The 24,124-nt window shown below is 41.0% G+C and overlaps 1 protein-coding gene across 4 annotated transcripts; it reads left to right on the forward strand.

The window, feature by feature from the left end:
• The first annotated feature begins 13,545 nt into the window (after positions 1-13,545).
• On the forward strand, positions 13,546-23,198 carry LOC148013811 (protein FMP32, mitochondrial-like). 4 transcript variants are annotated; one of them, XM_087667459.1, is made up of 9 exons: positions 13,546-14,137; positions 14,215-14,346; positions 14,635-14,694; positions 21,359-21,435; positions 21,503-21,559; positions 21,663-21,729; positions 21,810-21,873; positions 22,094-22,164; positions 23,142-23,198. In XM_087667459.1, the coding sequence occupies exons 1-8, from the start codon at positions 13,832-13,834 to the stop codon at positions 22,156-22,158; spliced, it is 828 nt and encodes a 275-aa protein (XP_087523585.1). In that variant the 5' UTR covers positions 13,546-13,831; the 3' UTR covers positions 22,159-22,164; positions 23,142-23,198. The 4 variants fall into 4 exon arrangements, with proteins under 4 accessions (XP_087523585.1, XP_087523584.1, XP_087523583.1 ...); XM_087667458.1 differs by lacking the exon at positions 23,142-23,198 and adding an exon at positions 22,323-22,896; XM_087667457.1 differs by lacking the exon at positions 23,142-23,198 and adding an exon at positions 22,244-22,895 and having other exon boundaries at positions 13,548-14,137.
• Positions 23,199-24,124: the final 926 nt, after the last annotated feature.

Below are 24,124 nucleotides of genomic sequence, written 5' to 3' on the forward strand. Positions count from 1 at the left end.
CTTTTGAACTATAGGTCCAAATGAAGTGTCTGTAGCTAGGATCAAAGCTAACTTCATCCTCTACGCATAGAGCATAAGAAAATAAAAATAAAAATAAAAATAAAAAATTTCACTCCTATAATTGATTATTTATGACTGTCCAAGGATGAGACAGCAACCTGTAACCACCTGTAAACTCATTGTTTGGACCCTATTTGGTCATAGATCATTAAGAATCCCCTGTGGGCACTGAAGTACAACCTATAGGCTTTGTCACCAACCTGTGATCACCTATAAAGTACCTGTAGAACTATATCTTTGTTTAAAATTGTCACCTACTGCCCTGTTTTTTGTACCAAAAGTCTTTAAGTCGTTATCCAATCTTTCCCAAGTAGTCTTTCGTGGTCCACCACCTGTGGTGAGGAATAAAACAACGGTCACACACCTAAATGGGCTTTGAAACTTTGGAAGGTGTGCAAAGTTCCTTTTGGGATTCTCAATGAATTGAATTAGCAAAAGACCCCAAAGTCAGAGATTAAGCAATCCATTAGCAAAATTGAAAGGAAATTATATGGTTAATGCTATGGACTGATCAATCAAACAATGCAAAGAGTAATGATAGACCTCAATTTCAATAGGCTGATCTTGATGGGATGATTCATCAATCAATTCATGCTTGGGATTCAAGATTCAATGCCTCAATACTTGAGTATTATGGTTCATTCAATCAATGCTGAGATTGAAGCCCAATGCAAGAGTACTCTACTTAACCTCTCCTTCAACAATAGGAAATGCAATAACCATTGGATGAGAAATTGGAGAGATTAAAGAAGAGTAATAGAAGTATCTATTCCAATGATTATAGAAGAAGATGTTGCTTGAGTCAAACTTTAGCCTTAAAGGTTGATAGACCGTCTTCTTGAATCCAACAAATGATCAAGAGAAGAATAGACTCCATAATGCCATATATTAGCTCCATATATGATCCAAGAATGATGCCTAGATCAAGTCTTTAGCTCCAATGAGTAGCATATATGAAAATCCTTTGAATTTGAAGCCTCTTTGATGGAGATTTCAAATAAATTCTTCAATCCCTATCATACTTGTAGTTTAAGAGAAGATTGGCCTTCAATCTTGAATGCATTGCTTGGATTCTTCAAGATCTTGAATACTTGAAGTAAAAGAGAGGTCCCTGGAGTGATTTCGAGCAAAAGCCCCATGAAATGGAAAAGAATAATCCAAGAATTTGATGCCTAAAGCTTGCCACCCTGTTTTGACTCCATAGCCAACTATTCTTGAAGCTTTGAGTCTAAGAATGGTTCAATGTTGTCCCTTGAGTGTTAAGGAAGCTCTAGGAAGCTTGATAGAGTAAAATCCCTTTGATCTCTTCAAGAAATTTCACTAATGTTATAAAGTCTACCATAGCTAGGGTTTGGGAGATCAAGAATGATCATGAGAGTGAGAAGTATCCCTGTGTGCTTGCTATGAAGCTTGAGGAGTCAATGTAAAAGCTTGCTTAAGCCATAGGCAAGGCTTATATAGCCTAATTTTATCTTCATAAAGGAGTGTGTTTTCAGTGCAAACAACACAAAAACATACTCCCCTACTTCAAAATGAGAAGTAGTCAAAGCAAGCTTAAGACTACTCTATGGAGAGCTTATACCTCAAATATTTCAACCATAGAAGTTACTTGAACCATTGAGAGGCCTGAAAGAAAGGAGAATCCAAGATCCACCATGAAAGCTTGAGAGAAAGAGGAAAGAGAAGCTTGCTCCAAAAAGTAACCAAGGTTTAACTCTTGTAATCCGTGTTTAGACTTCAGTTAGGGTTAATAACCTTCAAAATGGGCCTCCATTTGACCATGACTTGCTATTTTGGCCAAGAACCTCCATCTTCCTCAAGATTTCCTTCAAGAAACCTCAAAAATTAATCCCAAGTTGTTGCAGAGAACCCTGACTAGTCTCACAATTTGAGTTGTACCAAACCCTATAACCAAATCTTGGTACTCCAGTTACCTACTACATGTCCCTGTGACTAAATTCTCCATGAAAGTGACTCTTTCCATGGATCAAAATCCATTCTCTAATACCAATGAAATGAAGGTTACCTATTCAATGGAAATTACACGAAGACTAACAATAAATGCTAAACAAAAAGAAATGCTAAGAACCATAGCTTGCCGCTTCTTTATTCAATATGTATTACAACCAATAATTACAAGAGATGTTGAAGCCATGGTAGCTTGAGAATCAATTGATGACAACTGTTGCAAGGAACTCATCCCTTACAATGGTGGGGAAGGAATTACCTTCAAGCTCCAAGAAGTGGAGATATGAAAATGATTAATAAAAGATGATTTACATCGGCACCCTCTTGCCTTTTATAGTCCAGTTTAAAATAGGCTAATTACCTAACCAAGGTAGCATGACAAATTGCTTTATTACAATAAGTATGAATGTTGAAGTTAGAGCTTTTAGTGATGAGAGCATCTATACCATGATCTTGTTTTGCTATTAGTTTGACCCTAATACATGCAATGATATAAGCTCTTCATTTGAAATATCAATCTTTGTGGTTCTCAATACTCTAGCTACACCCTTAGGTAGAGGAATGGGTGGTTCATGTTGTGGATCTTCAAATGGTAGTACTTCTTGTTACAAATCCTATTAGAGTAGTTTATTCCCTCGGCTTCTAGAGCTTTAAGATCAAATCTCCTATTTTGCTAATTGAGCTAACACTAAATGGTCTTAGTCCATGAAACTTCATATTTTTTGTATGTCCTTTGAATGAATAGAGCAAAACAAGGTGACTTTTATCAAAGCATGTTGTTTGATATGTTTATTAGAACATGCCTTCCTATGTGCCTTTTTTCCATATTAGTCATAAACTAGAAATTAGAAACTCAACAGTAACCAAATTGCATTGCTGCCATAGGTAAGTCTAAAGAAGTTTGGTATTTGTAGTCTTATAAGTGGTTCAGTAAGCCCAAAGTATTACCATAAGTTCAATGTCCCACTAACTCCTAGCTATATTGAAATAACCTTGGTGAGAATATTGGCTAAATTTTTGGTTGTAGACTCAACTTGGCCATTTGCTTATGGGTAGCAAGGTGATGAGTACTTCCTATGAATGACCATAAATATCGATAGAAGATTATTAATAGCTTTCTTGATGAAGTAGGTTCCTTGGTTTCTCATCGTTCCATTGGGGCAGCCAAATCTAGAGATGACTTACTCTCATAAAAGCTTTGTTGTTTTGCTAGCATTGTTCTTTCTTGTAGCTCTATTTTCAACCCGTGAAATTCATCATAGTGTTTAAGAAATCAAGTTGCATCTTTGAATAATATGGGCCACCACAACTAAGCTTGCAACACCTATTGGGTTGTATTATCCCATTGAAGTGTCCTCTCGCTATGCCCCCATGTGCTTCTTGAAGCACATCAAGTATCTCATCCACATACACACACATCTCCTTAATAGTCCATCTTGCTGTATCTTTTGGCTATTCCATTCACTTTCTTTGTAGAATATTGAGCATCGATATATCTTGTTAATGAATCATGTCTATAACTACAAGCATTACTATAGGTGGTTACTATTACTACTTAAATTTGATTTGTTAGTGGTCATATGTAAAGGAAACCAACATTATATGGCAAATCACATGTCTAGAATAACAAGTTGGAAACTAATAGAGGGTATAATAGATGATATACCAAGTGCTCAATCATTCAAAAAAATAGACTTCTTGGAAGCTACTAGAGGGTATAATAGATGATCTATCGAATGCTCACTCATTCAAAAAATAGACTTGTTCAAAGCAAGCCTTACTTTATGTTGGCCTAATCATATTATGCATATTGTTGAACATGGACTATCTGATTACCCAATGGAGAATGTTAGACTCAATTGTCTTCTCATTGAGATCCAACCCTATCACCTCATAGCAAGACAATTGTATAGACGAGGTTAGGATGGACTATTGAGAAGAAGCATGTGTGAGCATGAGATTGATTGCCCAATGGAGAAGTCTAGACTTGCCCACCTTCTCATTGAGGTCCAACTTATTGGGATATCCAAATGCACGCTTGAGGTATTCATTATGAAAATAACTTGAATTTTTATCATATATTGTACTTTTTGTTAGGAGTAAAGGTGCCTCCGCCTAGCCACCCGTGTATTACTACACTGACAGTCACTGCCACTGCACACTGCAGGTGGTGGGTGCCCGTCACCGTCACTTTATTCTTTATTCTTTCAGTGACAAATTGAATACAGGAAGGCCCGGTCACACATTGTGACTATTGGAGTTCACATTTCTTGTCTCTCTCTTTCTCGCTCTTGCTCTCCCGCCATAGCTCCCGTGTGCAAGCTTCGATCCTTCTCACCTTTCAGCTGGTATCAAAGCTTGGCTTCTTGACTCTTGAGCTTGGCTCATGGCATTCTCAGCTTCCCATCGACTCCCCACTCGCATTGGGTCTCCTTCCTGACAACCATAGCTCGTTCTCTTGAGCTCCCGTTACTCCCTAGCTTCCCGAGGTTCTTCCCGGCCTATTAAGGCACCATTAGGGCATTGACATTGAGGTATTGCTTCATTATTTCACAGATTTATTTCAGTCCACTGGTCTAGGTAAACAAGGCAGCCACCATTGAAGCTTCCAACCTTCATATCTCTTTGTCACTAGTTGTGGGCTGCTAGAGGCTTGTTCCAAGGCCTCTTTGGCTCATGTTTGAGCCCTCCAATCTCTCTAGACCTGCCACATGGACCAACAAGAGCAAAAATATCATCATGCAAATTTGCGCCTGATTTTGGATAGCCACCATTCAGCCACTTCAGCTCCAGCTCTAGCTTGGCATTAAGCACTTATTCGGCCTCCATTTCGGGCTTCTTGCACATGTATTGATACTTGGCATTGATCCATTGAGATTAATCATTGGTTTGGTGGATGAAAACAGTGTTTTAGGACTGTTATAAATAGTCCACAAACATTTGATGCTAGTGCTACATTCACAGTTTATTCCTATGCTTGTTTGGGCATGACTACATAACCGGTTTGATGCCTATTGCATCCTAATTGATTGGGGGATTGAAGCTACATGTCATGCTATGATTTTGACCTAATTGTGGGGATAGAAATACACAATTTATAACAGTAAATGCAGGTTGAATACTCTTGGGTTGAAGCTATCTTTCATGCTTTGACATATGCCTATTGGTTCTGAGTATATGTCTTGGGTTATCCTATGATGTATTGATAATCGAGGGATGACTTCAAGCTTGTCATTGGATCCGGATGCTTTTGGAAGCTTGAGCTTATTTCAACCCGCACTTATTGACATCGGTCTATGCTAGACAGTGGTCAGTGCTTTGACAGTTATATGCTCTTTGGGTACATGCCTACTTGACACCTACGACTTGATGCATTTGTCTTGGCATAGTGTACCATGTACTTGTTGAGATTTAGTGCTCTCTGAAGACTTGGCTTGGATTCTCATTTGCTATTCTGGAATTTTGTATTGGATGTCATTTTGGTTGTCAGAGATCTTTATTGGGATGTATGTCTTGCTCATGGATGCTACCTACAATTGCTTTGTAGCCGTCATGCTCTTGGGATGCTATTGAGACATTTTCTTGGTTACCGATCTTTGGTACTTTGACTTGGTTTGATTGAGCTATTGAGCTCGTTTATCCACCTTTTGTGCCAGTGGGAGCATCTTGTATGCTTGACAAACATTGAGCAGGAGGTTTATGCTATTTAAGCATTTTGCAGATACTTGAGACTTTGGGATCTCTTACACTTAAATGTTGCATGGTTCATACACTGATATCTTGGAGTTGCTTTTGACCTGAGCTTGGGCTTTGCACTCTTGTGAGCATACACCTACTAGTGTCAAGTCTTGCCAGTGTTATGTATACCTTGCCCTGCTGTCCAGGGGGTATGCCTACTCTCACTGACGGATGCTTTCGTGACATGTTTGGGTGTTTGCTCAGGGTCTTGATGACTGTTTGGTGTTGATTTATGCCCATTTATGGTTGGTCATGTCTTGGCTGTCATTTATTGACTTAGTGCTATGATTTGGTCAACAATTGACTCTCATAGTATCCTGCTGTCATTTATTATAGTAAACATATAACTCTGAACTGACATGGATTTTTCATGCTGAAATATTCTGAAATGATGTAGTACTTTCACTATTACTTGGTGGGCGGCTGCTTTGGTTACACTTTTCTTGCCATTTTCTCTCGATTTTGGTCATTTTCTATAGTAAACAACAAGCAATTTTGAGCTGTCTGCAGTCTTCCAGCCTACATTATGGCGAGTTCGTCCACTAATCATGCTATTTTCAACATCACTAAGCTTGATGGTATGAATTACTCTTATTGGAAGAGCCAGATTTGGCAGGTGTTGGTGTAGAAATTGCAGATCAAACCATTGAGATTGAGCAGGCATCTGCCTACAACTATGCCAGATGAGGAATGGCTTGAGTTTGATGAGTTATGCAAGTCCACTATTGTATTATCTCTCACAGAACAGGTCCATTACAATGTATTTTACGAAGAACAGAGTGCATGGTAGTTGTGGGATAAAATCAAGAATCTCTATGACAAGAAAAGTCCAGCGAGTCAGATGTATTGGCTGAAGTAGCTTATGGATCTGCGCATGAAGGAAAATGTGACTATGTCTGCTCACTTGAGCCAGTTCCATGCTATACTCAAGAACTTGACTTCGCAGGACATCACTTTTGCAGAGGATGTCACTCATCTTTTCTTGCTTGGTACTCTTAATGAGTAATGGGATGTATTCCACACTACATTATGTGCCTCTGTCGCTACCTTGAAATTATATGATGTTGAGAGTGCTCTTCTGTAGGAAGAGGTTAACCGTAAGAATTTGGATGCCTCTCGTGTGTTGCATGCTATGACAGCTAGAGGCAAGAATGATGGATATGGAAAGCATGGTGGTGGCACTGGTCATGGACGAGATTCAAATCTCGGTCTAAGTGTCGTGGGAAGTCATGCAGCAAATCATGTGGCAGAAATGTAGATGTTACTTGTCACCATTGTGGGAAAAAGGGCCATATTAGGCCACAATGCCATGAATTCCGCAATGAAAGGCGCAAAGACAAGGGGAAAGACAAAGTGCAGGATAAGTCTTGTGATCGCAGCATAGTGCCTGCAAAGTCCAATGTTAAAATTGAAGAGATCAATGTTATGCAGCCTGAGGATGTTGATGATGATTATATCCTTGCAGCTTCTTCTAGTGCATAAGTCTTGTGATCGCAGTATAATGCCTGCAAAGTCCAATGTTAAAATTGAAGAGATCAATGTTATGCAGCCTGAGGATGTTGATGATGATTATATCCTTGCAGCTTCTTCTAGTGCTTCGCAGATGACAGAGATACACTCTATCTATGCACAGTGTTGGCTCTTGGACTCAAGTGCGTCCTTTCATGCGACACCTTGCCGAGAGTGGTTTCATTCGTACGGTACTGTTTCGGGTTTTGTGTGCTTGGGTGATGACAACTCTCTTGATATTGTGGGCATTGGTGATGTTAGGTTGCAGTTTCCTTCTAGTAGCAGTTTTGTTATGCAGGATGTACCTGCTTTGACACGCAGTCTCATGTCTGCTAGACAGCTTGATGACGCAAGTTATCATGTATCTTTTGGAGACTCTACATGGAAGATTACTCGTGGTAGACTTGTGATTGCGAGAGGTGCCAAGGCTGGCAGCCTCTATCCCTTGATTGTATCCGCTTCTTCCCTTGATCATGTTTTGTCTGTGGGTTCTATCCCACATGTATCTCTTTGGCATGCCCATTTGGGCCATATGTCTTTGAAGGGAATGAAAATGCTTTCTGGTTTGCAGTACTTATCGCCCCTTGATTATGCATGTTTTGATTCATGTGAGCATTGTCTTTATAGCAGGCTGACTAGGTCTATGCATAAGAAGTTTGGTAGGCCATGCATGAGTGAGCCCTTGGCATTGGTACATTCGGATGTCTGTGGGCCCATGCCTTGTCATTCTATGGGTGGTGCAAAGTATTTTGTTACTTTCATAGATGATTTTTCACGAAAAGTTTAGGCTTATCCCATTTAGCTGAAATTCGATGTCTTGGCTATGTTTTAGAGATAGCTTGCATTGGTTGAGAACCAGTCTAGGTATAGGCTAAAATGCCTAAGGACAGATAATGGGGGTGAGTATGTCTCACGTGCTTTTGAGCAGTTATGTGATAAGAGAGGTATTAAGCGTCAATTGACCGCCCCCTACACCCATCCCCATAATGGTTTGGCTGAGCGGATGAATTGAACCATCCAGGAGGGTATACGCAGTATGCTCAGCCATGCAGGCCTACCACAGAGCTTTTGGACTGAGGCAGTTAGTATAGCTGTGCATATCATAAACAGATCACCTTCTAGTGGTTTGGATTTCCATGTTGCAGAGGAGGTATGGACTGGAAAACCTCCCTCTTATGCGCATCTCCGTTTCTTTGGATGTGAGGCATTTTGCCATGTGCCTAGGGATAAGAGAAGTAAGCTAGATCCTAAGAGTGTCAAATGCATTTTCCTTGGTTATGGGGATGCATGTGAGATGGGTTACCATCTCTAGGATCCGTAGGCGTGAAAAGTCATTCGTACTCATGATGTAGTCTTCCATGAAGGCAAGATGCATAGGTAGCCTGAGAGAGTTGTTAAGATCCACAATGTCATATTTTAGGAGGAGCCGAGAGCTCCCGCACAGCCAGTTGGATAGCCTACATATCAAGCAGATGCTCCTGGTCAAGGTGTTGGACAGGCAGCTGGGCACGCAGCAAAGCCTGTCGTGAGATGATCTACTAGAGACAGATATCCACCTAATAGATTCCAGTCCTTGATGCATTATGTTTTGGTTGCAGATGCAAGAGAGCCTTTCACTTATGACGAGGCTATGCACAGGGGTGACAGTCACTCCTGGGAGAGGGCTATGCAGTCTGAGATAGAGTCCTTGCATAATAATGAGACTTGGGATTTGGTTTCCTTGCCTAAGGGCAAGAAGACTTTGCCATGCAAGTGGGTGTATAAGCTGAAAAGTACCCCTGGACACCCAAGCCAGCATACAAGGCTAGATTGGTAGCAAAGGGTTTTAAGCAGGAGCATGGTGTGGACTTTGATGAGGTCTTTTCTCCTGTGGTCAAGATGACCACCCTGCTCTTAGTCTTGGCTTTGATTGCTTAGCTTGACTTGGATTTATACCAGATGGATGTCAAGACGACTTTCTTACATGGGGACTTGCATGATGAGATTTATATGGAGCAACCTAAGGGCTTTGCAGAACCTGGCAGGGAGCACCTAGTGTGCAAATTGAAGAAAAGTATTTATGGCTTGAAGCAGGCACCTAGGAAGTGGTATCATAAGTTTGATGCCTTTATGCAGTCACAGGGCTACAACATGAGTGCTATGGATCAGTGCCTTTACAGAAGAAAGCCCGTGATGGTTCTTTATTGATTTTGGTACTCTATGTGGATGATATACTGATAGTAGCAAGGAAAGCTCATGATGAGCTAGATGCTCTTAAGGATCAGCTCAAGAAGAGCTTTGAGATGAAAGATCTGGGACAAGCCTCTCACATACTTGGTATGCGCATTAGACGCGACAGGCATCAGGGACTCCTCTACTTGTCACAGAGAGAGTACATTCATAAAGTCCTTGAGCGCTTCCACATGTAGGACGTAAAGCCTAGTGGCTGTCCATTGCCTTCTTATGTGAAGGCATCACAGACTGATTGTACGTAGACAGATGAGCAGAGGGCCGAGATGGCCAAGGTTCCCTATGCATCCGCAGTAGGCAGTCTTATGTATGCCATGATAGCCACTCGTTTAGATATTGCCTTTGGAGTTGGTATTGTGGCACGCTATATGGCTACACCTGGCAAGCATTGGGATGCCGTGAAGGGTATCATGAGGTACTTGAAGGGCACTGCAGATATGCTATGGCAGCCAGGATATAGGAGTCATGGGGTACACTAACTCTGATTATGTAGGACATGCAGATAATAGGAAGTCCACTTTCGGCTATGTATATCACCTATGCTGGAGGTGCTGTTTCTTGGATGTCCAGGGTGCAGAAATGCACGGCTCTTTCTACTATAGAGGCTGAGTATGTTGCAGCCATTAAGGCTTGCAAGGAGGCCATTTGGTTGGGTCGTTTGGTTGCTAACCTGGGTATTGATGCTATCCCTACACTGCATTCGGATTCTATGAGTACTATTCAGCTAGCCAAGAATCCGGTCTTCCATGCGAAGATGAAACACATTGAGGTGAGGTATCACTTCATACGTGGGGTCATTGAGGATAAGTCTCTTCACCTTGTCAAGATCTCGACTAACCAGAATCATGCAGATCTGCTCACGAAAAGCCTCTCTACATAGCGCTTTGCCTTCCTCAAGAGGTTGATGGACGTGGGATGAGATGACGTCTTTCCTCATCCTATTGTACATGTGTACATGTTGTACTGTCTTTTTCCCTTTTTTCTTTTCACTTCTCACTAGGGCAGATTCGCCTTTAAGTGGGAGGTTATTGGGGGTAAAGGCGCCTCCGCCTAGCCGCCCGTGTGTTACTACACTGTCAGTCATCGCCACTGCATACTATAGGTTGTGGGTGCCCGTCATCGTCACTTTATTCATTATTCTTTTAGTGACAGTTTGAATAAAGGAAGGCCCGGTCACACGTTGTGATTGTTGGAGTTCCCATTTCTTATCTCTCTCTTTCTTGCTCTTGCTCTCCCGCCATAGCTCTCGCGTGTAAGCTTTGATCCTTCTCACCTTTCACTTTTCGAACTAGTTTGCAACAAGTAGTGAGAGGGGCTAAGTCTCATACCAAGGATCCTTCAAATGGGTGGTAAGGTTGTCCAATAATAAAAAAGAGATCTTTATTGCTCAATACCTTAAGTGCGGCTAATTTTGAGATTTAGAAGGTTTCTAAAGATAAAATTCATGAGTGGTGAGGTCCTTATACCTAGATAAGGGGGTTTCGAGTATGCAATTAGAAGTTCAAGTAATATGCAGGTTTCAAAGCAAATATATGAAGTTGATGTTACAAATTTCAAAGTATGAAGTAGCAAATGCCTTGAGTTAGTGTTGTTTTTTTGCTTTTTGGAGGTTGCCTTTCCAAACAAGCAATGCACGAAGGTTTGGAGTTACCGATGTATAGTCCACTACGCTTTGTGAGACTCAATCCAAGTGACCAATTGTTGTTTGAATGATTTCAAGATTTTAAAAATTGATAAAATCAAACCCTTAAAATACCTCTATTTTTAAAAAAATTGGGTGTTTGACTCACTTTGAAAGTCAATAAAATAAAGATATAAATGAAATGTGCCAAGGTGGGATAGTAGCAATGCATGATGTAAAGCTACTAAAAAACAAGCAAACTATACCCAACATATGTCATTGGGTAGCATGCATTGCATAACGTCATGCCACTCAATGGAGGACTCCCAAAAGTGGTTGACCGTAAAAAAAGATGAGAGCTAGGATATGGATCAATTTTTAAAAAAGGATCTTAAGCTCTTGACAATCAACTTGAAGCTCTCGATTATGGAATTGACAAGCAATGACAATGTAGCAGCTTAAGAAACAATGTTTGTGTATAAATGGGGCAATAGGGTCCAAGACGTGATAAAAAGGAGACAATAAGTGAATAGCAAATCAAAATCAATATATTCAATGTAGAAGTACCTTGAGGTAGTTGATTATTATGGCTTGTGGGTGAGATTAGATACAAATAACCACTCCAACTTAACATATGTAGTGTCTATAATACCTACGAAGTAAAGGAGGTGCAAACAATGTTAAAAAATCAATTGAGCTATTTCCCCACACTTCACTTAAATGTGTTCTAAGGAATACCTCTCAAATGGTAGATATTGTCAAGGGTGTCGATAAAATCAAACACAAGCTCAAGTCAATGCAAACAATGCTCCTACACAATGCCAAAATTGTTCTCAATGCAATGGGGTATAGGGGGCATGTAATGGATGTCCAACAAGTTCAACGTGTTGTGAAAGCATATACTCAAGGTATTCACTTCAATATGTTGCTTTTGTAGATTTTGGCTGATGTTTCCTAATTTTCAGCTTCTAGCTTTAGGCAAGTGCTATTGCATATGATGTTATTGTGGTAGCCTTTATAACATTAAAGTGTTCTACTATTGTGACACAATGGTGTGTGGTTTGGTAAGACCCTCTATTTTGACACAAGGTATGAACATGGACAAAACCAAGAGAATAGATTCCATCTTAGTCCCAATATTGAAACCAGAATGTTGTGACTTACAAGAGCTTAACATAACGGTGGTATTAGACAAAACTCTTGTTTTTTTCAAGGACTTCCACTCTCTTTGGCACAAGCTATGTCTCACATAAATGGCTTGTGGCTTCTCTTATTGTAGTTAGACCTAAAAAGAAGGTCTCTTATAACCTCTAATTCAAGTGATGCTCTTTAGGTAATCTTCAAGTTATTTGTTCCATTTGATGTATTATTTACCTTCAAGAATGCCATGTTGAGGAGAAAGGGGAGAAGGAAAATAATGGAAGCAATAATAAAGAAAGAAAGCTTGTGCTTCTATCCCCCTCTCCCTTCTCCCCTTTTATTATCTCTCTTTCTCTCACTCATCACCTCACTCTTTCTTTCTCTCGAGCAAGGCTAGGATTGTCTTAAGCTCTCCACATGGCGATGTGCATGAGAGGAAGAAGGAGAAGCAAGAAAATCAAGAGGATGGAGAATAAAGGCTTATCCCACAATCCCTAATACTCACACACACATGGACACAGTCTACCTTAAGCTTTGGCTATGGTAAAAGCAAGAAGGGAAGAAGAAAAAAACAAGAGCTCTCAGGTCTTCACACATAAAAATGAGTAAGATAACAACTTATATCATATTACACGAGGTTATGTTATAGGCCTAGTTTAGCCCTTGAGCCAAGGCCATTACTTTCTCAAAAAGGGACATTTGAGACAATTCAAGACTAGTGCATCCCTGAGATTCGAACTCAGGTTGGTTGCACATCAAGTGGTGGACGGTCAAGCCTTGCCCAAAGTGTGGGCATGCACTTTTTGAATTTGGGTGCAGACATGGGCGTCATACCTTTACACACCAAATGGACATAGTTTATAAAAAGATAACAAATAATTAACTTATAATTTTTATAATTAATTGCAAATACAAAAAGTACACCCTTGTCCACCACTTTACAAAGTGGGCAGGGGAGACTCCCCATCCAAAAGTGAACGGGAAGTTCACCTGTTAAGCAAGTAAACAACAGGTCATGTCCTCTCTAATGTGTAAAGGACTATGGATGCCCAACCCTTAAATAAGTGTTTTGATTGGTTAAATCTTACAAAATGGACGTCCGTAATTTGGTGTATAACCACCCTCAGCCCTCCAAGCATGCACATTGGTGGCATACCGAGCATTCGATGTTGGTAAAGAGATAGGGCTAGCTTTCCTTGTATGGTACCAGATAACGAGAGGAGATGTTTTAGTCCTAGAGCCCGAATCTCAGCCTTGAGCCAAGGCCATTACTTCCCGGCTTGTGTGTTGTTTTTTAGTCGTGCAAAACGATCCAATCATATTTACTCTCATTCGTCCCGTTGTCCCAAATTTCGGTTGAGATTTGTTTTTTCACCCCAGCGTCTGCCATAGCCTGTTTGAAGCTCACACACGAGCCCCGCCTGAGCCCTCATCTCTGCGAGTTCTGGTGCCTGTCAGGGTCCCACCGCTGCGAATCTCCTCTGTCGTCGCCATCATCATTACCAGTCGCCATCCCTTGGTTCCGCAGAGCCCTCCTGAGTCCCACCGTGGCAAACCCTAAAATTGATGGGTCCAGCACCTGGGACTGGCATCTGTCGGCAGGTCGTTAAGCTTTGGGGTAGTTACTCCAGGCCCGTCGCAGCTCCAGTGCAGTTGTTCTCTCACGAGGCCAAGCCCCGGTCCTTCTCATCGACGCCATTGGACCGTCCCTACGTGCTTGAGCGGCGTTGCAGTCCCGACGGAGCGTCGTCACATTTTAAGCATCCGATCGCACAGAGTTACATCACATCAAGGGGCTTCTACACCAGAGACAGCTCACAGCTTGTATCGCACGAGTCCAACAAAGTCATCCATGTTGACACACTCGCATTGGTATATGCAAGCAGATCTGCAGTCTAAGAAGCCTTTTTGGTGTTGCCATGATTCTTACGTTGTGGATTATTGCTTAGGTCCGGAAGTTGGAGGCACAGGGGTTTACAACCAGCCAGGCAGAAGCCATAACTTCAGCGATGACGACTGTGCTGTATGAATGCCTAGAGAGCGTATCACAGTCCTTTGTATCTAAAAACGACTTGCAGAAGGTACACGTATGCACCTCTGCTTTGCAGCATAGAAGTGTATGAGCAACTGCCTTGGTTTCTCGTGCAGCTTTGTGCACACTCTCCAGGACCAATGGCCTTGCACTATGGTACTGCCCAGGTGCACCTTTTGTGTGCGTTTACACTAGGGAACATAACATAACGTACCCATACATTAGTCATTTAAATTTTGCCATGAATGCACACTGCTCCACCCATTAACGCATGTCATCTCACTGTTCCAACTGTTCCATTCCATGTTAATATTTGAGATTGGTTTGTTGTGGACAGAGTGACATGACACAGGAAGCTGCTCTGTCCAACCTGAAGGCTGATGTGCAAAGTTCACAGGTATATTGGTCAGTTTACTTTACCCTTTTGATATGTTAAACAATTGGCTTACATGCTTATAGTGCTGATGCAAAGGCACAATGTGTGGAGATGCAACATCGATAGTATAGGTTTTATTTTGCATCTTAAGTGGTATCATCAAGGAGATACTCTTGAACGGAGCTTTCTTCTCATATATGGTGGGGTCAAATATGGTTTTCTTATGCTATAAGAAGCAAAGTTTAGTGATGCAGTTGGGAGGCAATGCTTGAAGGTTTTGAAGAGTGCATGTTTTAACGGCCCTCTTGGTGTTTTCAATGTACTTCTGTTTCATGGCGTGTGGTATTGGGGGTTTTAGATATAGAGCTCTATCGGTCACAAATGACTATCATATTTCATCTCGTCATGACTCATGATGCATAGGTAGCACATTTCTTTCGTATATGTAATGTTGGAGTAATTTATTTTTCACTCTAGACATGAGGAGCTATATGATAGATTTGAGATTAAAAAGTAGGAGAGAAGAATCCATTCAGCTTTGCTACGTAATCAAAGCTCTTGGATTTGAATTCCCGATGATGGTTAGTAGAACTCATGCCCACGTTTTAAAGTGATTAGCTAGTGTTGTACATTGAGTTCATTTTGATTGCCCCATTCAACTAGAGTAAAACAACGAAGATTGCATGTTTAAAAGCACATAAGGGAAAAAAGAAGAGTCACTTAATGATCGAGGCGTGACTTTAGTGTGAAATTAGCTTGTGCCTTTTTGGACCTACAGTGCACATAACCTAGACCAGCGATTTCCCACTTATCTAGGCTTGTGGACATGTACATGTTTTTATATCTTGGTAACAATGATATCAACCTTAGAAAGTTGAAAAAGATAGTGTTTTTAGAGGGCCATCTTCGAGCCAAGTGGTGATGAAATCCTATCTAGTCCACCTTCTTCCATGTTCCAGTAAGTTGCATGGTATATGTGTATATAATGGCGGTGCATCCATTTGGAATCAATGGTCCCTCAGCCATGTACTAACCTATGCAAGCTTATATCCTTTTGTCTTTCTAGGAGTCACAATAAGGTGTCAAAGAGCATGCCATAGAAGCAAAGCATGAAAATAATAGCACTCAACAAAAAGAAAGAGAGAACACACATGACAAGAATAGAGAACTCAAAGATGCTCAAGAACGGGTAATGGAATCCATAGATGACATGAGAACAAAGTATAACCTCAAGGGGCATAGCTCTTGGGGACCCTTTCTCTAGCTTGGCTTGTCCCTTTGCATCACAAGATGCAAGACAATGCCAAGACAGGTGGCTTTAAATAGCCATTAGTGGCAATGGTGCCTTTAGGGCAGCGCTTCTCTAGGGTAGTGGTTGGTGATAAAAGTAGGTGCGTGGCCCAATAATTGAGCTGTGCAACCTTAGAAAAGTAGTTGTCTAAGAAGGCTACTATTTGAGGTGTTTATGCGAGAAGATGCACAATAAGATAATTGCTACCATCCTCTCTCGGCTAAGGGGTGATTAATACAAAAAAAATAATAAAAAATGATGGTAATGTACGAGTCCTTAGCAACCAATACCATGTCCCATAGAACAACTTAAAGTCTCCTAGAAACTTGTACATCATAGCACTTGCAAAAATGGATGTAGATGCACCATGGATGCTTTAATATTGTTAGTTGTGCTGGATTCATGTTGAAGTAAGTATGAAATTTGATGCTAATTATACTTGAATATTTATCATAATAAGTGGAAATAGCATTATACCTATGCCAACCAAATAACCTTGTAGAAGCATATCATGACCATGGATTCCTTGCCCTTAGCCATCTTGCCAAATGGCCCCTTCATGTGAAACCAACTAGGAGCAAAGCTAGTTTAACGGCAGTGAAACAAAGCCCCAAAACCTATAAAAGAGATATGGCAAATGCCTTTTGGATCCTAGCACTTATGGACTTGAATGCTGACCAATGTCAACACTAGCTTTAAGATTTCAAAACTGCTAGATAAATTGACTTGTGTACCTTAGGGGCTACCCTCATGGTGGATGGTTCCTCATTCATGGCAAGAGCTAGTCCACACCTCTGGAGCCGTCTCATAGAATGTAACCATAGAGAGGATAACTTTGGAGATGCGTGAGATAAAATGATGTATACATTATAGCATCGTTCATGTCAAGGATTGCTTCTTTAAAATTGTCATCATGTGAGAAAAAATGTTGTGCAAGGTTGTTGAGGTTGGGGAGTTGATCAAGTGATAATTGTCAGAAGTGGTGCAGCGATGGAAGCATAAGCAACATGTTGAAATAAACTGTTGAAACACAAGACAAGAAAAAATAACACATATACAGACGAGAACTCAGATGTATGCCCAGGAAACGGAATCCATATCAAACACGAGACATCAGCATATAACAGTGAGTCATTGGTTGTGTGGGCACCCTGGCACTGGCTCCTCTCTTCTCAGAAGAATCCACAAATGATGGTTGAAGTACTGAAAGAGGAGAAGGAGCCCCAACAATATATAGGCATAAAATGGGGGGAGCATTAAATGTAGTCGGCCAGCATTAAATGCTCCCTAGCCCTAAAAAGGGCACCAGAAAATGCCAAAAAAGATATTGCCACAACTCTTGTAGCACAGACTCACCTTGAGTTGACTAATCTTGAAACCAGCCTTCCTTCTTGGAATGGGTGGTGATAACCTGATTTAAGAGTTAATTACAGCAATAAATACACACTTAACCATAACATTCTTGGATAGTAGACACCTTGTTGGCCCCAAAATTGGTGCCCCTTGTAGTATTTCTTTAGCTTTCATTCAATTGGAAGGAGTACAACTTGAGATTCTTCAATCTCCTCTTGCTAACCAATTGCTCTTGCTGTCATAAATGTCCAGCAAGCCTTTTGGGTCATTTGCCCCTTGTTTCACCCAGGACTTCTTCTCCAATTTGACCCTTGGCTGGCCAAATGCTGCCCTAAATCAATTCGGGATGGGTTGGCTCCTGAAATCCCTTGATAATCTTCAATTATTAGTTGCTGATTTTAGTCCCTTGAGCTTTCAATCTCTGGCACGGATCCCAAGGTGGCTACTAAACCCTAATTTCTGCTGTGAATTAGGGTTTACTGCAGAAATTACAGATCAGCCCACCAAAAATGGCTGAGATCTCCTCCGAATGGCTGAGAATTGCTGAGAATGGCTGAGCATAGGCTGAAGGAGATGAGATAATGCTGTAGAGAGAGAAAATTTTGAGATTTGTCGCGAAGAACTGATCAAAATCAGTTGTTGCCCTACTGTACCAGCCCCAAACGGATGCACCAACAACAATAGGAGAATCAGAGACTGTGATCTTCAGGAGAAAGTGCATCAGCAGCAATTGTCAGCTTCCCAAGGTCAAGTATATGCAATCTCCATCATCAAAATGGTCTCCAATGGCTGGGAATTGGCCCCAAAAGCTGGCAGCAACAGTCCAACACCTCTTTCCAACAACTTCAAAATGAAAAAACGAGATTTCCCTCTTCCTTCAGCCCTATCTAGCCTTTCCTCCACTTGCATGGGAAAGTTTTGCCAAGTGACAGCTTTCTTAATCAATTTTCAGCAATTTCCAACCATGAATTAATTTTCAGAATTAATTAATTTTGAAAATTAATTCAGCCCTTAATCCATGCCCAGAAAATTGACCTTGCCGATCCAAAAATTAATTGGCTAGGCCATTTGCAACCCAAAGCGGTCCCATGCATTAATTGACCCTTGGACAAGCATTAATCCATTAATTAATGTCTAGTCCCTAGTGTCACCACTGACACTTAATGGCCAATTAATGGTTCTAGGGGCAAATTGACACCAAAATTCACCTAGAATCTAACAAGTGTAACTTGTTACAACTTTTGCCTTTGACATCCATCTTTTTCATAGGGTCCTTCGGTCTTCAACTGTGAGAAATAGCTTGCACCTCACATGTGCACCACATGTGGATCTTTTAATTGCACATTTGATTATAAGCAAAGCATCAAAATTTCACGTCCTCGTGACAAATCTGCTAACACCCTCTCTCAGATCAGGGGTGAGCTGATACAATACAATAGTACAATGATGGGGAATCATAAACTATACAACATAGAACCACCAGAAGAACCATGGATATCCAAGCAGTGAGTGGCCAGCCCACCACCAAGATGCCTCGGAGAGTATCTGATGTCGATGTCGATCATAACAACACCACTTGAAAATAGAGAAGAATCATAGTAGCTCTCTGTGTCATGTCACCAATGTCACGCAGGACATACTAGACCAATTTGCCAAACATGTCTCTGAATATGTGACCATGGAATCCCCGCCTTCGGCCAAAACCGCCAAAGTGTTCCCTCATGTGGGCTCCAGATGAAAGCCTCCCGCTCCTTATCAAGAAATTTGCCCATCATGAACTTGGATGCCAATCCTAGCTACAAGATTTGTTCTTGCCAGACTTTGCACGATGCGTCAAGGATGTCCCTCTCTGGATCCTCTGCATCTATATAGACATATAGATGAGGCACGGTTGCCCCATCTCACCACCCTCTCACGCTCCCTCTTTGGCATTGGAGAGTCGTGAGGGATGACCGCATCACCACCACTAGAAAGCAGCTGAGGAAGGGGCTACTAAGCCCTTCCCACGATTCGAAGAAGAGGATCCCTTTCGTGCCTTGGACTTCGCCTTGGCTGGAGAATTGGAATTGGAATCTGAGGCAGATGATGACTCGTCGGAGGAGTCCGCATCCTGCTTTGTCTTCTGCTCCTATTTCTTCCTGGAAGCGGCTAACTCTTTGCAATATATACATGTGTCTTGAGAGAGAGAGAGAGAGAGAGAGAGAGAGAGAGAGAGAGGGAGAGAGTGGGGGGGGGGGCGAGGATCTTGCGGCCTTGTTTCCGGGGTGCGCCTCTTGTATACTCCCTTGTTTGCAGACTGTGCAACCTAGTGTGTGTTGCTTGTCTTGCTTAGAGCTTGTAGCCTTGCATTCATTGTCTCTTTGCTTGGAGTGTGACCCATTTTGTTGTACATCTTCAGACTTGCTAGGAGATGAAAGCAAATGGGATTAGATACTCTAGTAGTCCTAGTTGTAAACGATGGATACTAGGCATTTGTACGTATTGATTGATCTCTCGCCATCCTTCTTGTCAAGAATTTACTTGTCAGTAGGACCCTAATCTTGAAATGGTAAGGGACGATACCCAATACCTTTAGGTTTATGAAGATTTATCAATTGGTTAAATGATTTAGGGCTACCAAAGTTGGATTTATCTTTGTAAATATGTCAGGTAAAGCCTTGACAAGATTGTTACATATTTCATTCATTGATCAAACGGCGGTGGTCCTTGGTTTGGACTTTGAGGTTGATGTAGAAGAGGAAATGCATGCATTGGAAGAAGCTATGGGTTGCTTGGAGACTCTTGCTCCGGTGCATACTCCTATCCACCCTTACATGTAGGTGGCCATTGCTTTTGATGAATCCCAAGCATTGGATTGGGATCACTTGCTTGAATTTGCGAACACATTGTTAGGTGTTTATGACCACCAAAATCTTTCATGTGCTTTTGACAAGGTTGAGGGTAGACTGTCCATAACAGAAAACAACACTTAGGGCCCAAGCAGAGATGTTTGATACCGTGTCAGAAGTGAGTGTGGCGTTGGAACCTTAGAATTGTGTTATGTTGAAAGTTTTGCCTAGTGAGTGGCTCACTTAGGGCTCTTAAGTTAATAAGCAAGTGCTAAGCTTAAGTTTGGTTGAGTGAACAGCTCACTTATGATGAATGATCAAGTCATTAATTAGCCCTTAACAAAAAAACATGTTCTGATTAAGGAGGAAGTGGTTACTCATTTGGAAACTTTATTTGGCTATTTGGGGGTATTCTTTCTTTTTCTTTCCTCTCTCATTTTTGGGAGTAGCCCAAGTTTGGAGAGTTGAAGCAGCAAAAGGAGATGCATGCTTGCTAATTTGATGAATAGCAAGAGAAGAGTGTGTTCAATCCTCTTGAGTGCTGGACAGTTGGGAATCAATCTCTTTCTTCTTCTTTCTCTCCCTTGGGCTGAGCAAGCTTTGTTTCACAGCAGATCAGAATTAGGGTTTTCTGTTTACAGCAGATCAATGGTTAGGGTTTGTATGAATCCGTCATTCTGGGTGCAGAATGGTTTGTTGAAGGCATTCAAACTGAAACCCCCAATTCGCCCCTTGTTTTGGGTCGCCAAATCATTGAAGATTTGGGACATACATCAGGGAAAACGTATTCAGACACTGGGGGTGCAGGAGTTGTGGCCATTTGCAAGTATGCATAGCACTCAAGCTGCCCCTTTGTGCTAGTGGTACTTTTTTTCTCTGATCTACCACCTTGTACACCATATATACTGCTGTGTTTAGACAGAATTTGAGGGATTTACTGTCGCTAGTTCTCTTTTAACCTCTTTAGAATTGTGCATATAGCTATGTGGTACTTAAGAATGCTACTCCCCCTGTGCCAGTAGTCCACACTTGTATTTGTCTTTTTTTGCAAATCGTGAATAAAGTGTAACTTCAGCCTCAGCTTGTATGTGGCAACAGCAGCATTTTGTAGGATCTCTTACTAATGGTGTATAAAGCCTATGCCTATGTTCAGCAGTGGGAGTGATCTTCAAGCCTTAAAACAGCTGTTAGTTTTGCTTGGATAAACATACAGGAAAGTAGAATTGCAAGCGTACAGCGGGAAACTGAAAATTTGCGAACTGACATTGACAAATTGCGGACTGAAATGAGGTTTGTGTGGCATGAACTGATCTCTCTTGATATGATTCGTAATGGTAATAACTCTCTTTCTTTACAGGTATGAGATGGAGAAAGTTTCTGCAGGCCAGCTGTTGGACCTGAATCTAGAAAGGGGGTAAGGTATCAGCCTTAAGCTTTGCTATAAAGATTTGAGATATTGAACTTCAAAACAGTTGCGTAACTTTATCTGCTGTCTATACTAAACCTGGTCCTGTTAGGCGAATGAGAGATGAACTGACAAAGCAGAGTACTGAGACATCGAACTTGACAAATAAACTAGACAAAGTGAGTCTGTTGAGTATACAGCAAAGCAAATCTTGCCTATTTGCTGGATTCAGTAACTTATTGGATTGATACCATGACAGGAAATAAATGCTTTGAAGACACAACTGGAGGCCTCAAAGTTTGAAGTGATCAAATATTGTATTGGTAGGTCCAGAGTCAATGCCCTGCTTTCAGGTGGTTGCTCATAAAAAATGACGATGACCATGTGTGATCTTTTGCCTGAACTATTTAAATAGCTATTTGCTAAAGTTGTTCTTATCATGGATTCTTGCTCGCTAAAACATCACAATTATTGTCCATAGCCAAGCTTTGTTCTTAAGCAAGGAGTGCTGAAGAAAATGTATTTTTTTGGGGTTTTTGGCAGGTATAATTGTCTCTGTGGTTTGCCTGGGGCTGGGTTTACTGCGCATTTTCAAATTTCATCCATAAATCTAGGTAAACCTGTTGCCTTTCACACAGTTCTGTAGGCAGGTATTAAATCTATGGAAGTTTCAACATATGGAAGTTTCAACAGGCCTGAAGCCTTCTGTTTCTGCAAATCTGGGACTCAATCGTTTTCAATACATTGGATCTGGGCATGTTCACAATAAAAGACATCGGGAAGCCATAAAATCTCTTTGGAAGACGTCATTCCCTATAAATCATTTTTTCACTGGCTCTGCTGTGTTGCACAAGAAATTGCAGAATCCTCTTGATTTTGCGGCTTCAACATTGTTAGCATTCATTAATGCCAATGATTGGTCCCCAATTTCTGGCAGCAACTATGGAAAAACCATTGTTTGGTTTTATCAATTTTATACCTAGGCAATTGGATCATAGAAATCTTGGATGGGTTTGAGTTGGAGTATGAATATCCCTAAGATCCCAGAAGAGAGTTTCTTGCCAAATTTTTCATGGCACAATTACTTGTCTGGTGATTTGGGAATAAAGAACATCTCCTTGTGGCTCTGTAATGAATCAGGATATTTACACGAATGTCAGGATATTACAATTCATGTATATGCAGGGTACTACTTCATGTCTGCACGTGTTTTCAAAGTCTTCAAATGTATTATAAAGTGTTGCAAGGCACAGGAATATAAATCATGTGACCAACTTGCACCCATTGGGAAACATGAATTCATGGTATGTGATCACTCAACGCTGAGTGGTTTCAACCTTTGTAGTGAAGGTTTGAAGATTATTATTTTTCTCGAAATCCTCTTTTGGGGTTGGAAATGCTGCATTTCATTTGAAAATGTGAATAAGATGTTGGTTTTGTGACTGTTTACTTGCTTGGTAGTGGTACCTTGTGTAGGTCGGCGAGACATGTCTGAGATTGTTTCTTTTGTTGCTGTTCATGTCATGCGTATCCTCAATCTTGGTTGGGATCTCAATCTATGGCATGTGTCTGGGCTGATGCATTGAAGCAGTGGGGGTGATTTGATGGCAATCATGATAATGATTACATAGCAGCTGACTTGAAGGACTGCTATCCCCAAGTGGATTTGGGAAACTTTTGGTCCACCTTGTTGGTGACAGATAGTTCATGGTTATTTGTAGAACAGATCAAGTGCTATCAATCGTGACAACGCGGAAAGTTCCCTTTTGTTTTCATTGTTACTGTGTGTTTCTTCTAGTCTGCTTTACAATCGAGAATCCTATTACTAAGTTAATGCATCTAAAAATGAACCATTTCGAGGTGTGCAGACCTCGAAACTGGTATTTAGCTGATATTTTCTATCATAAAGGTCTAACATAAGGTTTTAGAAGATTGAAGCCAATGGTTTTTTTTATCAAAGCAGTTTACAGCATCGAGAGACATAACTAAAGAAAGCTGAATGCTAAGATGAATAGCTTTAAGTAGTACATTACAACAATTTGTGCTCGAAATCTACTTTGCATGATTTGAAAAAGGATGTTGAAACCAGTTATAGGGATCCCCTCATGAATTGCACAAATATACCTCTAATTATCTATCTGTGCTACATATATTAGGTTAGGTCTTTTTGGCTTCACATGTGTGGAGGGAGAGAGAGAGAGAGAGAGAGAGAGAGGTGTACATTACAACAATTTGTGCTCGTAATCTACTTTGCATGATTTGAAAAAGGATGTTGAAACCAGTTATAGGGATCCCCTCATGAATTGCACAAATATACCTCTAATTATCTATCTGTGCTACATATATTAGGTTAGGTCTTTTTGGCTTCACATGTGTGGAGAGAGAGAGAGAGAGAGAGAGAGAGAGAGAGAGAGAGAGGTGTACATTACAACAATTTGTGCTCGTAATCTACTTTGCATGATTTGAAAAAGGATGTTGAAACCAGTTATAGGGATCTCCTCATGAATTGCACAAATATACCTCTAATTATCTATCTGTGCTACATATATTAGGTTAGGTCTTTTTGGCTTCACA

This window comes from Lygodium microphyllum, chromosome 26, assembly GCF_053477565.2.
Source record: "Lygodium microphyllum isolate KBCC chromosome 26, Lygodium_microphyllum_v1.1.10, whole genome shotgun sequence".
NCBI lineage: Eukaryota > Viridiplantae > Streptophyta > Polypodiopsida > Schizaeales > Lygodiaceae > Lygodium > Lygodium microphyllum.